The sequence below is a fragment of the Lethenteron reissneri genome, chromosome 44 (assembly GCF_015708825.2).
Source record: "Lethenteron reissneri isolate LAM-NWPU_2019-01 chromosome 44, ASM1570882v1, whole genome shotgun sequence".
NCBI lineage: Eukaryota > Metazoa > Chordata > Hyperoartia > Petromyzontiformes > Petromyzontidae > Lethenteron > Lethenteron reissneri.
The window spans coordinates 3,354,016-3,368,269 of NC_083822.1; the positions used below are offsets into that span (position 1 = coordinate 3,354,016).

Below are 14,254 nucleotides of genomic sequence, written 5' to 3' on the forward strand. Positions count from 1 at the left end.
ATTAACAATGGGGTCATGACGATTACTTTGATTGTATACATTCATACAGAGGAAGGCAGGCTAATATATATTCTTTCATTAAAGCCTTTTGGCAACTGCCCAGTAGCCAGTGTTGCATAAAGTAAATGTGTACAACGACCTACTGCAGCATTACGGACAACTCATTATAACGTTAAACATGGAACTTTACCTGCAGCAAAAACCTTAAGAGGCTCGATATTTTCACCAAAATTATCAAGCTGCTGATTCAGTTAATCTACACCATAGAATGACGAGTTAATAAATACAACTACAGATGTTTTTGAACCCATGACTATTTAAAAAAATAAACCTGTGATTATTTTGAATTCACTCGTTATCCCGTGTATTACAATTAAATGGTAACCAAAACTCCATTGTGCATGCAGTTGTAAATCTGACTTTGGCAAATGCTGAACCTAAAATAATTATGCCCATCTCTATAATAAAATAACCTCGGCTATGGCTTCGTAAAGTCAGAGATTCAAAGAATAAACACACGACCCCACTTGCCAGCTCTGGGCTGTTTGTTAAAGCGATAGCAATCTGCCCTGACCCCGGCCGGCTCCTCCACCAGACCTCACTCCTGGCCACCTGCAATGGGCAACAATGCCCAGAGGTCAGACTCTTTGCACTAAATAAGTTGCATTCCAAAATACTTTCTTTGCGAGCTGAAAAATTAAATGGTCAGCACAAGCTCTCGTAAAAAACACACACACAACCACCAGCATTTATTTGAACTACTTCAAAGGACTCTGTGTTTTTTTACTTGGAATTGCATATACAAACCATTGAAAGCTACACAACGGGAGAGCCCAAAGCAGCACAGTCATAGAGATCGACCTTGCAGCATTAAACGAATCGCGACTTCTAAGTTGGCCAGTAATCTAAAAGAATGAAGCAAGATTGATACATAAGCAAATACGTGGGGTTTCTGACACTCCATACAGCAATAAGCTTACCATTTTCACGCAGATTATGAATGGTGGAGTTGCTGCTGAAAAATGCTTTATTGGAATATTTGGTTTCTTGAGTTCCTAAAGAAAAAAATAACCTTTATTAATATTTTAATTCTGCAACATCCAGCTTCATACGCACATACATCATATTACTATCATGAACCAAAAGTAGTGCAAGGTGTATTGCCATGCATATGTGTGCATTAGCTTATTAAGATGGTCACATGATCAGGTATGCCGATTTAAGGGTTCCTGCTAGAGGAGGCTTCCTCATACATGATGTGACTTATTGCGAGTATTAAAAACATTCATGTCGTCTACGCTTCCGTCTCTATACTCGGGACACAACAGATTGGGAGAAACCTAATATGGAGAGTGGGCAAAACAAATGTAATTGGATGACTGATTGGTTATGATCATTTGCTCCTGATGGATTGCTGAAATGCAATAGAGTACTGCACTTTAAATAAATCATACCACCATTCATGTATTTGAAGATCCTTGTTTTTGTCATCATGAGTGAAAAATGATCCTTTGTCTGTCTATCCGTTTGCAACGAGAGACCGGGGTCGTGCAAGGATTAACCCCCCACCCACCACCATGTGTACCTCCGATTAGCACTGTTAGCTACGTACGGTGCAAAAGAAGTTCAACATGCATACGTAACCAGAATAAAACCATGGACCCTCACAAACGAGCGGGAAAACACACTACTGCGCAGGGCACATCACCACCCCATGTTAACAACCACATCACCGCCCCATGTTAACAACCACATCACCGCTCCATGCTAGCCATGGACATTAATCAAACATAAATTTGTGGGTTCTTAGCACAGTGTGCTCATGACTGTACCACTGCTCCCCAGCCCCCTACCCCTCTGCATGATTATACACATTAGAAAGAGGATTTATTGGAGATCATAGATAGCTTAGCTGCACAGGAAGGAATGCAGGTATTATATGGGACTTGGTCAGATTCCACATGCGTTGTGGGGAGCGCTGAGCACAGAAAAAGACGGCATTCCACTATTAACGAAAACTCCATTCATCAGTCAATAGCAGTGCTCTAAAAGAAAGATAGAAAAATAAAGAAATGATATGCAACAATTTGAGCAATGGCCCTTGTTAACAGCAGAGAAAAGAGGCCAGACAGATTGAGTGGGTAATCGATGGAGACTGCTCTCCGCACTTTGGGCGTGGATAGAAATGTTATTTGAATAAAGTTTCCATAAGAACATTCCAAAATTAGTTATATTTACCTGCGATTCTTCATATGTATAAAACCCTTTCTTTATTTTCTTAATGTCCACATCACAAAATGCCTCCACCTGCAAATAAAAAAAAAGTAGTTTGGCAACTTTATTTACATATGTACATATTTAAGCAGAGCTAAATATGGTATAAAAACATATCAGCGTTAGGAACGTAAAAGCCAGGACGTGGTAATTATTCACTTGCATTCCCTGAGCTCCTACTTTGGACTTTATGTGAGAGCATTCATATCCATATGTAAATAATACACTAATAAAACACACACACTTATCATATATCAATAATACACTAATAAAAAACACACACTTATCATATATTCAGACGACTATAACCCACTGAGGTATATGTTAATGATTCTCTAAAAGCACCAGAAAGCTGAAATTTTCCACAAATATGCTTTTAGTCTGTTTTTATAACTAAATAAATAAATAATAAGAATAGTTCAATTTGTAACGCGCGCAAATTTGCAGACGTAGTGGCCGTAACTCAGATATACTTTTAATGTATCTTCCCCCAAGAAATTGATTGGTTCTAATCATAGGCAGGGTCATCCTAAAATGCTACGTTGTTTATTTGTGAGACATAATATTTAAAGCAATGTAAAATATAGAATCCTAATAATTAGTGAACCAAGTAATTTGCCTCCCATGCCACGTGACACTAACATTGATCAGAGAGTGGGAAAAGCATGGAGTCGGTTGCTAACATCACTCACACATCACATGCTTTCTTAATGTATAATGTAGTTACAGTCTGTAGAATGAACCATACATCAGTGTGCCAATGACCACCTCACCCATAATTTGCTCAGTGCTATCAGATCTCAGAATCTCAACGATGCAAACCTAGATAGTGCTTGGGGCTACATTGTGAGTGACAGAGAGCAGTGCAGAAATATCTGTTGTAATGCAATAGTGTCGTAGTTACAAATCTGTAACACGCAGTTGGTGTCCACTCTCAGAGAATGATTCAGAGGCATGCACAGGCAAACAGGAAGGTAGCCAGAAGCTTTGCCAACAATTGCCCAAGCTCTATAGGCCTATGTTTAGATGTTTGGCTATCTCATGCCACGCTCCCATCTATACGCTTCACCAACACGCACAGACCAGCGTAGTGAAGTACGGTCAAAGCAACACCCATGATCCGCACGGCATAGAAATAATCTATTCTTATGTGTTAAACATTGCTTTCAGTCTCACCCTTGTAGCGGCTACAAGTGTGACGTGAAGGTGTTATGTACAACAAATCATCTTCAGCCAGAATGAGTCCACTCGCAGCAAAAAAGCCTCCTCAAGCCGACTGTCTTGACCCCTTATTGCACCGCAAGCCCTTGAAAGATGTCTACGGCTGTAGCAAACCTTCCTCCAGCATTGGATTGCTCATGGCTGATGATGGGTGATGAGTTTCATGGATTGATAGATGCATCGTCGTTTCACCCCTATACATTAGCACTGTTAAGGTGTGCGCGATGGCTCGCAGCACCTTGTGCTGGCTGTGGACGCCGAGGCTCCTGTAGAGCTTCCTGCCCTGCTTGCCCGCATTCCAGATGGTGAAACGCTGCCACTGCGCCAGCACACGCTCCTCCAGGAAGCGCACACGCAGATCCCATATGGTGCCCCTGGGAGTACGGCATACTGCATCATCACAACACAGAATGCACCTCTATACATTACACCAACAGCAATGTGTAATACTTTAAACTAAACTATTTATTTTATTTAACCGGGTAAGGCTCACTGAGCTACATAGCTTTTTTCCAGAAATGATAGCTCAACAAAATGGCTTATCGTGGGGAAATGTATAGCATCCAAATCCTCGAAATGCATGTTTCTAAATGTGGAGGGAAAAACCAGAGACTAGGAGAAAAATCCACATGACCACGGGGAGAACATGAAAACGGCAAAAATACAACAGGCGTCAATGTTGGGTCAGAACCCACGACCTGCATACGAGACGAGGTAGTTAACATCTCGCCACCGTGGTTAATGCAGACATGATTCCTTGTAAAAGGTTTCAGTTTGGTGTTTTAACAACTTAACACCTGTTGTGTTGCCAGATAAAAGGGGAAAAACCTATTCTCATATTTTGGTACTGGCACAGGAGGTCCCATGATGGTGATAATTTTATTGCTGCTGCTGTTTCTGCAGCAACTGAAGATTGAAATATTCTTATATAAATATATCACTTATATATTCTCTCTTTTCATAGTTTTACAGTATTTACTTTCAATTGTTTTACGCCTTTGTCTTGTAAAGTGGAACATCACTGGCTTGTGACGTGTGTAATTGTAATCGTGTTTCTGGATCGTGATTATGATGACGACGATGATGACGATGCCCCCGCCGTTGCTCGTGATGATGACAGCGACCCGTCATTTCACTCGAGAAGGGTGTTGTTTGGTTGCCCCAACTCACTCGAGGACCGAGTGGGTGGCGGCCGTCCGGTGGTAACGGTACGTGAGAAGGCACTGGTCCACGCGAAGGGGTCGGTTCCCGAGGCGGAGGAGCTGGTAGAAAAACAGCAGGTCCTCGGGAACGCCCTAGACGCAAACAAGTAGCCGCGCTCAAGCACCCAAACTCCCTTTGAGGCCTCGCCACGCTAAATGTTTCAGCCCACTCGCTTCAGTCCGGCAGTCCATAAGCCGACAATGCCATTGCAAATCAGTGGGCCACATCCTCTTCTGCCAGGCAATGCAACGGTTCCATTTCAGGGCTAAAATCACACTGCGGGGGGTAAATGAATTCTCCTGAATAAACAGCGTACCACATTATCTGGCTTGTTTGCAGTAGACACAACCGACACGGAGTGAGCCGTCCGTTCATTTTTTTATCACAACGAAAGCTTCTAACATCACCGTTTCGGAAACTAGAATTTTAACAGTGGATCCTTTTTTTTTAAACATTAAATAGATAACCGGCGAGCAACAAGACCTTACCTTCCCCCCTTCGTCGAAATTGCCGATGGCATTGAAGAGGTCTCTGTGACAGAACCAAGTGGGCATGATAACGGTCGGGCCATGTGAGGTGAATGCCTGCAAATCGCACACGGGTGTATGTATTGCAATAATTGAATGTGTTACCACACAGATACAATAAATACATTACGGCAGGTACTGACTTCAGTTTCCCGAAACAAACCACAGGGCAGCTGCCGAGCTGCTTCACACACCAAATTGGTTTCACTGTGCCCAAGCAGGTCATCTTGGTTCAAGAATATATAATGCAGTCACTGCTACAATTTGTAAACAAGTACTTTGTTTATGCAGTTTGCGGATTTGAATGCCAATAACCCCTTTTTTTTTAAGGAAAAATGCTGATTTATTTTTGACTGTATTGACCTATTTACGTGGACATTAAAAGTATTCATAATTTACAGCCTGCTGTTAATCCACTGCTGGATGAAGGCATTACCATTTCATCACGTCAGTCCCGGGGTTGGTTAAACCCTACTTGGCCATGCTGGTCACTGCTGGTTGCTGGACGGAGGGGGGCCCAGGACTGGATTAGATAACAGTCACTACTGATGCTAGCTGTGGCCAGGAATCGAAGTCAGGTCACCAAGTTCATAGCACAGTGCACTAACCACTGCATCATATCTCCACCTCTAAAATGTAGTGGTACTAAATTGCATTCACAAGCATATAGTTACGTGTTCTATGAATAACCTATGCACAGCACAAGCACCAAAAAACAAAGATGCCTTTTGAAGTAAGCCATATTTGGAAATATAATTTTCAATAAACATATAATCAAGAATCGGCTCGTCATGACGGTTTGTAAGAATTCCCGAGAACTGCTTCCATTGATTGAGGAAAGCAGGGAAAATCACTGCCCCATGACCTCTTCAAAACACACACTCCAGGCACTGTTTGGATCCTGTTTTCAATGCTTCACTAACACACCTCAAAGTGCCTATTTATCACCGTAATTCAAAAGAGTTATTTTTTAACTCTTGAATGCAAACACATTAAGAGCACAGCGCCCTTTGTATGTATACACTGCAATTGTGAAAGGAAAGGGGGAAAACGCGCGGTGCTGGCAGCACGCACATTCAAAATGAATTCCTTCTGCAGTTCGGTATACAGTGTTAAACACCGCAGACATTAGAGTGGGACAGGTTTCTCATGTTTCCCTCAAATTGTGGCTGAGTAGAACTTCCCACTGAAGCTACCACCCCGCAAACATTAGTGTGTGTGCTTGCACGTGTTAGTACTGCCGGAAGTGTCTCAATTAGAGGGGGCCCTAGAAAGCGCCTCGAGATTATATTTTGGCCTACTCTTCCACACACTTGACCCCCACAATATGTAAGCTACCAATCGACTGCAGTTTATGCATCTATACTGCGAGGTGAACATAGTTGGTAGGATTTAAGGACCTTGCTAAATGATTAGACTTCAACCATTACACCACAGCACCATTGCCCTGGATAATAATTAATGTATATTTGCATGTACATTAAGAGAGTAAGCAAAGTTGTGTAAGTTTATTGAGTCACTTGCCAAGGTATGTATAAGCGTGTACGTGTGTGCACATGCGACCGCAAATTTTACATCCCTGCCTACGGCGGCACCTGCCTTAATTTTATTGTGCTCAAGCCAAAAAAAAGCGCAGCCATAAACGTGCACGTGCAAAAAATGTAATATTTTATGATTGAAAAATAATGAATGTTTCTCCAAAGGCCTGTTGGTAGGACAATGGGTGGGTGGTGTCAGCACGCAGTGGACCGTGCCCTTACCTGAGTGAGCAGCTGTTCATGAGAGAGGCCGTTAATCCACCGCGTGTACCGCTCTGTCGAGTCTTCTGGCTCCCTCCTTACTTGGCAGCCTATCACCTGGGCATAAAACATACCTTCGAATAAACCGTACGCTCACGGTAGGGTTGCCGCAATAGTATATTTCATGATACGATGCGATACTGATTCAATATTATTTTTTTACGACACTACAATTTATCGCGTTATCACTTTCCCATAACTCTGTAATTGTATTTTGCATTCTTGATTTGAAGCTTTCGTGACTGCAGGAATCCATACTCTTTGGTTCTTTCGGTAAAGTCACGTAGAAAAATAATGATAAATCACGACGTTTCCATCGCCACACAAGCGATCGTCCTCAGGTGGGAAAGAGGACGGCCGCTTGTGTGGAGATCGAAACGTCGTGATTTATTATTATTTTCTACGTGACTTTACCGAAAGAACCAAAGAGTATGGATTTTGCATTATTATGGCCTTGCTCTGCACTTTTCTTTATCTCCAGTAAAAATAAGCTCGCTGAAAGATCCTCCAACTGCAGTTCACTCAATGTAAACCTGCCATGCATTTTCTGATCAAAGCAAATGTAGTCACACGCTATGTAACTAATTCATAAAATACTCTTTGGGTAAAGTCATGTAGATATAAAAATAATTAAATAACAAAAATTCACAACAGCAGGCTGACTGCTGTATTTTTTCACCTGAAAGTGATTGCTTGTGTTGCGATCAAAACATCGTGATTTTTATTTTATTTTTCTTCTATCTATGCGACTTTACCGAAAGACCCAAAGAGTATGAATTCCAGCAGTCACGAAAGCGTTAAGTCAAGATTTAATTCATAAAATGTTCAAAGACTATTATGGAATAGTATGAACGCCAAGACTTCAACAACTCTGAAACACGTTTTGTAAAGCACTAATTGAAATGGCAATGGCTACAACATTGATTAACACCTTTTAATTTAACATTATTAATATTTTGTCATGAGATAAAATATTTTTTTATATAAAACGAGCAACGATAATTATCATAACATAACAATAATTTAGAAAACAGACGATAATAAAATCATTACTCCAACCCAAGCTCGTACAAATTTCATCTTGGAAAATCAAGTCATAGCATCTCCCAGCGGTTGCTGGTATGCCAGTCACCTTCAGTGCTGGCCTTAGCCAGCTGTCAAAATTCCACATTGCCAATTCAGGGATATATTTAGTCACAGGATAATCATTATTAATTTAATGTAAAAATAGTCGTAATTTTTTTTATCAACCATGTAGAGATGATGATCGAGTCGACTCAGGGAATTGAACCCGCAACTTTCTAAATGTGAGTCAGGCATTTTAACTTAAATGCTGACCTTCTGCAAGAGTGCATTAGTGCTTCGCTTTAAATATTTAGCTAACGGATATACAAAGCTATGAAAGCTGGGTGCACACACAGAACACTCACTGCCCCGGGGTGATTTTGAGCAGCCTCGTACTGGAGTCTTATCCTTTCTGGCATCATGACGTCATCCTAAAGTAAAAAATGCACGCATTTAAAAATAGACAGTTGAAGCACAGAAGTGAAGTCGAACATTAAGCCAAAAAACAACAGAGATTTTACGCGTTTCAAAAAATGTACACGGTTTAATTTTGACACCGTTATGATGAGTTTATAAACACGTATATTAAACAAAAATAATCTAAATCTAACTCTGTACCCCATGTCTTCATTACAAAAAATTGTTGAGTCTCAATGAACTCTCATTTGGTTATAATAACGTTCGTGTAAGCAATAATATTAAAACAAGTGCATTCAAAGGACTTGTTCAATCCACTGCTGGATGAAAGCTTGCCCACACCAATTCGGTCACAGGGTCACTTGACCACACCGCACCAAACTGGTCAGTGTGGGTTGATGTTATGGGGCTCAATAACCAGTTCAATATCACTTACCATTGATGCTGGGTTAATACCAGTGCGCTAACCAATACGCCACTGCCCCACCCCACGCCATGTATTATGTAAGCGTAAATGCTATAATTACTGCTTTGCACCTCTGTTCTGCACTGCTTATGTATACAATACTGACAAGAGTTCATTGTTCTCTCCTAATGTGCTCCACTTAATCACTCCCTTCGCCTGTACTTTCTCAATTCCACCAAACTCTCAAATCCAAGGATCCAGTTCTATTCCTACTGGCAATCGTCACCGCACAAAGCTCCATTCGTACCCGTGTTGTGGAAAAGATGAATAATTTGTGTTGTAAAATAAGTTGCCAAAGCACGACTTTTATAGCATTTACTCAAGACTTTCCAAATAAAACGCGCCAGTTAAACAGGGCAAGGATGTTGTGCACACACGATTACAAGCTGGCTGGCTCTTTCTGGAAATATGAACAATTAATGGCGCGGCATGCATTTAAACCGTGTGAAAATTGCCACTCTTGAACTCCTGCTAATAATTGACTGCGGGGTGAGTCAGAGGACAAAATAATTATGAGTCCCCTTAAATTCTGCTCCTTGCTTACACGCATAATGAACCTAATATGGATGTAAATCGAAAAAGCAAAACAATATATTACCTGTTTTATTTGACCATTAATTAAATGGATATGTAATATATAACTCTATAGTATGTAATATTCAACTTCTTACAATTACTGCCCCCAGGAACTGTTGGTCAAGTCTAAAACTTAAGAGACCATTACAGAAGTTGGAAATATGTTTCTTACTTGAACAATATATATACATTTTCCTGTAAATATATATCAATACAATTGTTTTGCCTGACAAATACATTGAATTTGCTTCAAGGTGAGCCACATATACAGGTAGGCATGCAGCTTTTAGCCACATAACCAAATAACCACCAAATCAGCTGGTGTGCAGGTGCCAGGTGGATTCTTATATCACAGGATCACGAGTTTGGGGAGACCTTAATCCAGCAGTGGACTGACCATGGCTGATGTCAATGAACTATCATACAGGAAGATGGTAACATTTTCATATAATTACGATTTTCAAAATTAGGCAAAAATAATAAGTAATATTTTAAACAAACTTTTTTTAAAACACGCCTTATTTAAATGTACCGTATTAGTAATGGCAGAACTCCACGACTCCAGGAAGTGGCCCAGAAGCTTGCCATAACGTAAGGGACCGTGGTGGTTTACAGCCAACGTCAGTTGAGCGTGGACAATTAGACCCAAGCCGAAACATAACATATAAAAATAATGTTTAAAAATATATTATTTAAAAATTGTAATTATAAAAAATAGTATTGTCATCAGTATGACATAAGTATACCAAGTTTGCAGTCGATACCACATTGGGAAGTGGGTAAATTTTGAGTTACAAGATTTGAGGATACAACAGAGTGAGTTAATAAAAAGCATGTAATAATAAAAATGGCTTTTGTTGTTGCATTTGATGTGTTCTCCAAGATAATTCAAATAAAGATGTGCACATGTGATCCATTTATTTTTTGAGTTTACAGTTTTGATTGGGTAAGGAAAAATGAATAAAGGGCCTCTGTGCTGATCCATAAAGATACACATTGGGTGGTTGTTTCCCATCACCACAATGAGACTTCTAAATCATCAGTTGGTTTCTCATGTAATACAGTCAAGCTGAAGGGCAGTCTCTTCAGCGTGCGCCAAAGCTCAGGGTCTAAATTAAAACTCCACATTCTAAGCATGACCCGAGACTACACAAACAATGCACAACCATTTCTTTCTGTCACACCCATAAATTTCTACTGAATATTTGCATTCTATTGCTCCGTGTGTGCAATGGTGTCATTGCAAAACTTACTGCATCCTGAAAGCACAGATGACAGCCCGAACTCTGTGCAATGGCCTGGTTCTTGGAAAATCCCACTGAAGAATGTGAGAAACAACAATTGAAAATAAAATGCCTTTTTGTTGTTGTTAACTGTGTTAGCCGACTCTCTGTGTTGCATTGCATTACATTTCCCAAAAAAATTGCCACATTTTGTTTTCTCAAACTGCCTATTTCTCTCTCTAAAATTTACCAGGCTCTCATAGGGCACTTCGATCTTTCTTTCCCTCGGTCGCTTCGGGGTAGATTTCCACACAACTCCTATCTAAAATGTACCAATCTTGTTGGGTCTTTCATTGACATGCTAATTTCTCTGCTTCAGCAGCTGCCCCAACAGACCCACCTCTCTCTCTGCCCACCCCCTCTCTCTCTCTATTTAAGGCCTCGACACAGGGGCATTGGGTCTCTCTGTGTTGTCTCTCTCTGCTTGTGTGTCTGTCTGTGTATCTCCGTGTCTGTGTTTTGTCTCTCAAATTTAGTTCTTCCTGATGACGGTTGCTTGTGTTGCAATCAAAACGTCGTATTCATGAATTATTTTATTTTACTTCTACGTGACTTTACTGAAAAAAACAAAGAGTCATTGGAAATAAATCAACCAACAAAAGTTTAAAGGTAATTTTAAAGTGATTAACAAAACCACGTGAAATTGGGAGTAATGAAATCATGTGCAGGAGCTTGGTGGATTGTTACATTAGAGACTTTGTATGAGTAAAGATGAAAACATTGATTTTAAAAGTCCTTGCAATATATATATATAAAAAATGGAATTCATGCAGATTGATCAGTTGCCACACAGTGTTAAACGATGCACATCAGTGTGGAATTGTGGGGCACATTAGTTTGGCACGATGGGACGGAACACTTCTGATCCATTCATGATACTCTAAATATATATTAATAATTACATTTCCAAAGCTGCGGCTTGAAAAGTAACTTTCAGTGTCCTAACAACACCGTCAAATATCCTTTGGAATGTTTTTTGGAGTGTTGGACAAGGCGTTTGCGATTTGTTGTGCCACATTTTTACCAAGGCCAAAGCATCACACGAGCAGATAATGCAAAATGTGGTGGCAAGACATCCGCATGAATGACACGTGACATGAGTCTATCTACCATTCAAGATGACAATATTGAAATGTACCTGCCAAGAATAATATGCAAGGGTGCTTTGGCAAATCTAGGCTAGGTGGTGTATCCAAGAAAGTTTGGCCTTGACAGTATTTCTTGCATTTGCTTCTCAATATTTGTTCAGATTGGTTTTGTTGTTATCCTCACTCTACGCTGCCGGTTACCACCATGTAACATAAGTGAGTTTATTTTGTTCCAGAAAAGTCTAAGATTCTTGCCAAAGCACAGCACTTACCGCCCTTTGGTTGGGAAGATTTGTGGCCTCTGACCACCACCAATATGCCTCTCTTTTTTAGCTTTTCACGCCAGCTTTCCAAAATACACAGAGAGCTGTCCTAAATTTCAGCCACAAAAAAGAAAGATATTATTACCAGCCGGTCTAAAATAGTAATAAAATACACATTGCAATATTTCCACTTAATACTGCTTGGCATATACGGGAAAATTAGTTGCAGCAAAATGTATAATGAGTTCATGGAAAGATGAAAAGCCAATAAATGTATTTACTGACCGTTTGACCGCGTACATTTTTATTTTGTTTATTGCATACGTCTGACCAAAACAGTATATAAAAAAATTTAATTTTTCCATTTATTTAATAGAAAAATCCATTTCAATGTCTATTCATGTGAGCAGTATTCCAGTGCTGATTCGTTTAACAGGAGAGAGAAAACGAATGAAGGCTTTTTAGTGAGTTAAATTTGTTAAACTGAAATGACAGTTGCTTGCAATAACAAAGACATTTTGCCAAAACTAAATGTCAATACAATGAATATGTTGCATGATCCTCTTCATACACATCAAGTCATCTCATTACTCAATCTACCAATGTTACACATTTCATAAAAAGACAAGCACTCTGATTTATATTGATATATATGACCGAAATTGATAATATACATACAAATCATGATTGTTATGAATAACGCAAAAACATTGTTCAAATAAACTGTTCCATTGATTTACTTGCTGGACCAAATAAGACCTTGCCAACATAACATGCAATTGAATATACAGCAAGCCCATGCCCATCGCGGGGGTTACATTCTTGAAAATCACCGCAATTTGCAAATCCATGATAGGCAAATCCACGATCCGCAACTCAAGGTACATGGGAAAACTCGAGGATTGGTTCACTGTTCATAATATGACAGCCCTTCCTTTAATTTTATGTTACCCTACATCAACCCAAACATTAAACAGGAAGTATTTTGAATGCAAAATATAATATTTTCCAGTGTTAAATAAAACTTGTGGGGTAAATGCATTGAATGAAAAATATTGCTTGGCATTGTCCATGGATATGTGTACAGTATGGTACACTACAGGAAGAAAAATCGTGTGGCGAAACCTCACTGGAGGCTGGGAACACCGCGTGACCTGGGACCCGAGATGGCCCACGTGCGAGACGAGACTGAGACCAGATCGAGGCAAGATGGTGTGTGTTCTTCCGCGCCAGCATCATCGCATGCAGTACAGTTACAATGCGTACAGGAATCTCAGTCAACTGCAAACGGTCTAGCAACAGGATCGAGATCAGCAAACTGTACCTCAGTAAACTTGGCCGAAAACCGCAAAAAACGTGATGGCTAAACTCGCAAGAGGGAAGGATTTGCTGTACATTACAATAAAATGTGGGATCCGAGTTTTAACCAAGAATTAAAAGACTTCACCGTGCTGGCATCATCAAATGCGGAGAGCTCCATGCTTCCTTCAAAGTCCTGGGCCATTAGACCTTGCAGACAATGATCGAGCCAGCAAGCTGCATTATGCACTGGTAATATCACCGACTGCAAACACAAACACACCACAGTGACACAAGCCTCAAATCCTGCTGCTGTTGTAACCACAATCAAATTATTCTGTTTGTTACTATCATTGACAATTAATTAATCTACATCGTAATACTGTGTATGTTCAATACTTATAAATAAGTAAATTATAACCAAGTACCAAAATGCATTTTAAACTGGGAATTAGATAAGATGGCACGCTTTGACCAAAGTTATTTAGAGTAACAAAATGGAAGACGTTTGAGAAGGTGGCTTGGAAAAACAATGGCATAAATATGAATGGGAAATAAACCTTAACCAGCTCAGATTTCCTGAAAAGTCATAATAACGTCCACAGAGAATTAACTACAGAAAACGTTAGAATTTAGTGATGTATAGGTAAAGATGAGCAAAACTATATTTGTGTAAAACAATTTAGGCAAACAATTGGAGTTAGCTTTCCGGAATGATACAACTTTAAAAGGCAGCGAGGGCAAAATAGACGATCACATTATAGTGCATTGGA

At 40.0% G+C, this 14,254-nt stretch overlaps 1 protein-coding gene across 5 annotated transcripts in view; it reads right to left on the minus strand.

Moving 5' to 3' along the window:
- The window catches only part of B3GNTL1 (UDP-GlcNAc:betaGal beta-1,3-N-acetylglucosaminyltransferase like 1), a 49,051-nt gene that overhangs the window by 690 nt on the left and 34,107 nt on the right, over positions 1-14,254 (minus strand). For 4 of the 5 annotated variants that reach the window (XM_061569746.1, XM_061569745.1, XM_061569747.1 and 1 more), the window contains 10 exons: positions 13,630-13,746; positions 12,192-12,291; positions 10,802-10,866; positions 8,455-8,520; positions 6,986-7,081; positions 5,187-5,282; positions 4,666-4,790; positions 3,734-3,869; positions 2,239-2,307; positions 981-1,055 (listed from right to left, as the gene is read on the minus strand). In XM_061569746.1, the coding sequence (XP_061425730.1) occupies positions 981-1,055; positions 2,239-2,307; positions 3,734-3,869; positions 4,666-4,790; positions 5,187-5,282; positions 6,986-7,081; positions 8,455-8,520; positions 10,802-10,866; positions 12,192-12,291; positions 13,630-13,746 (945 nt within the window). Of the gene's footprint in view, positions 1-980; positions 1,056-2,238; positions 2,308-3,733; positions 3,886-4,665; positions 4,791-5,186; positions 5,283-6,985; positions 7,082-8,454; positions 8,521-10,801; positions 10,867-12,191; positions 12,292-13,629; positions 13,747-14,254 lie in introns of all 5 variants that reach the window. The other variant, XR_009756390.1, reaches the window with a different exon arrangement.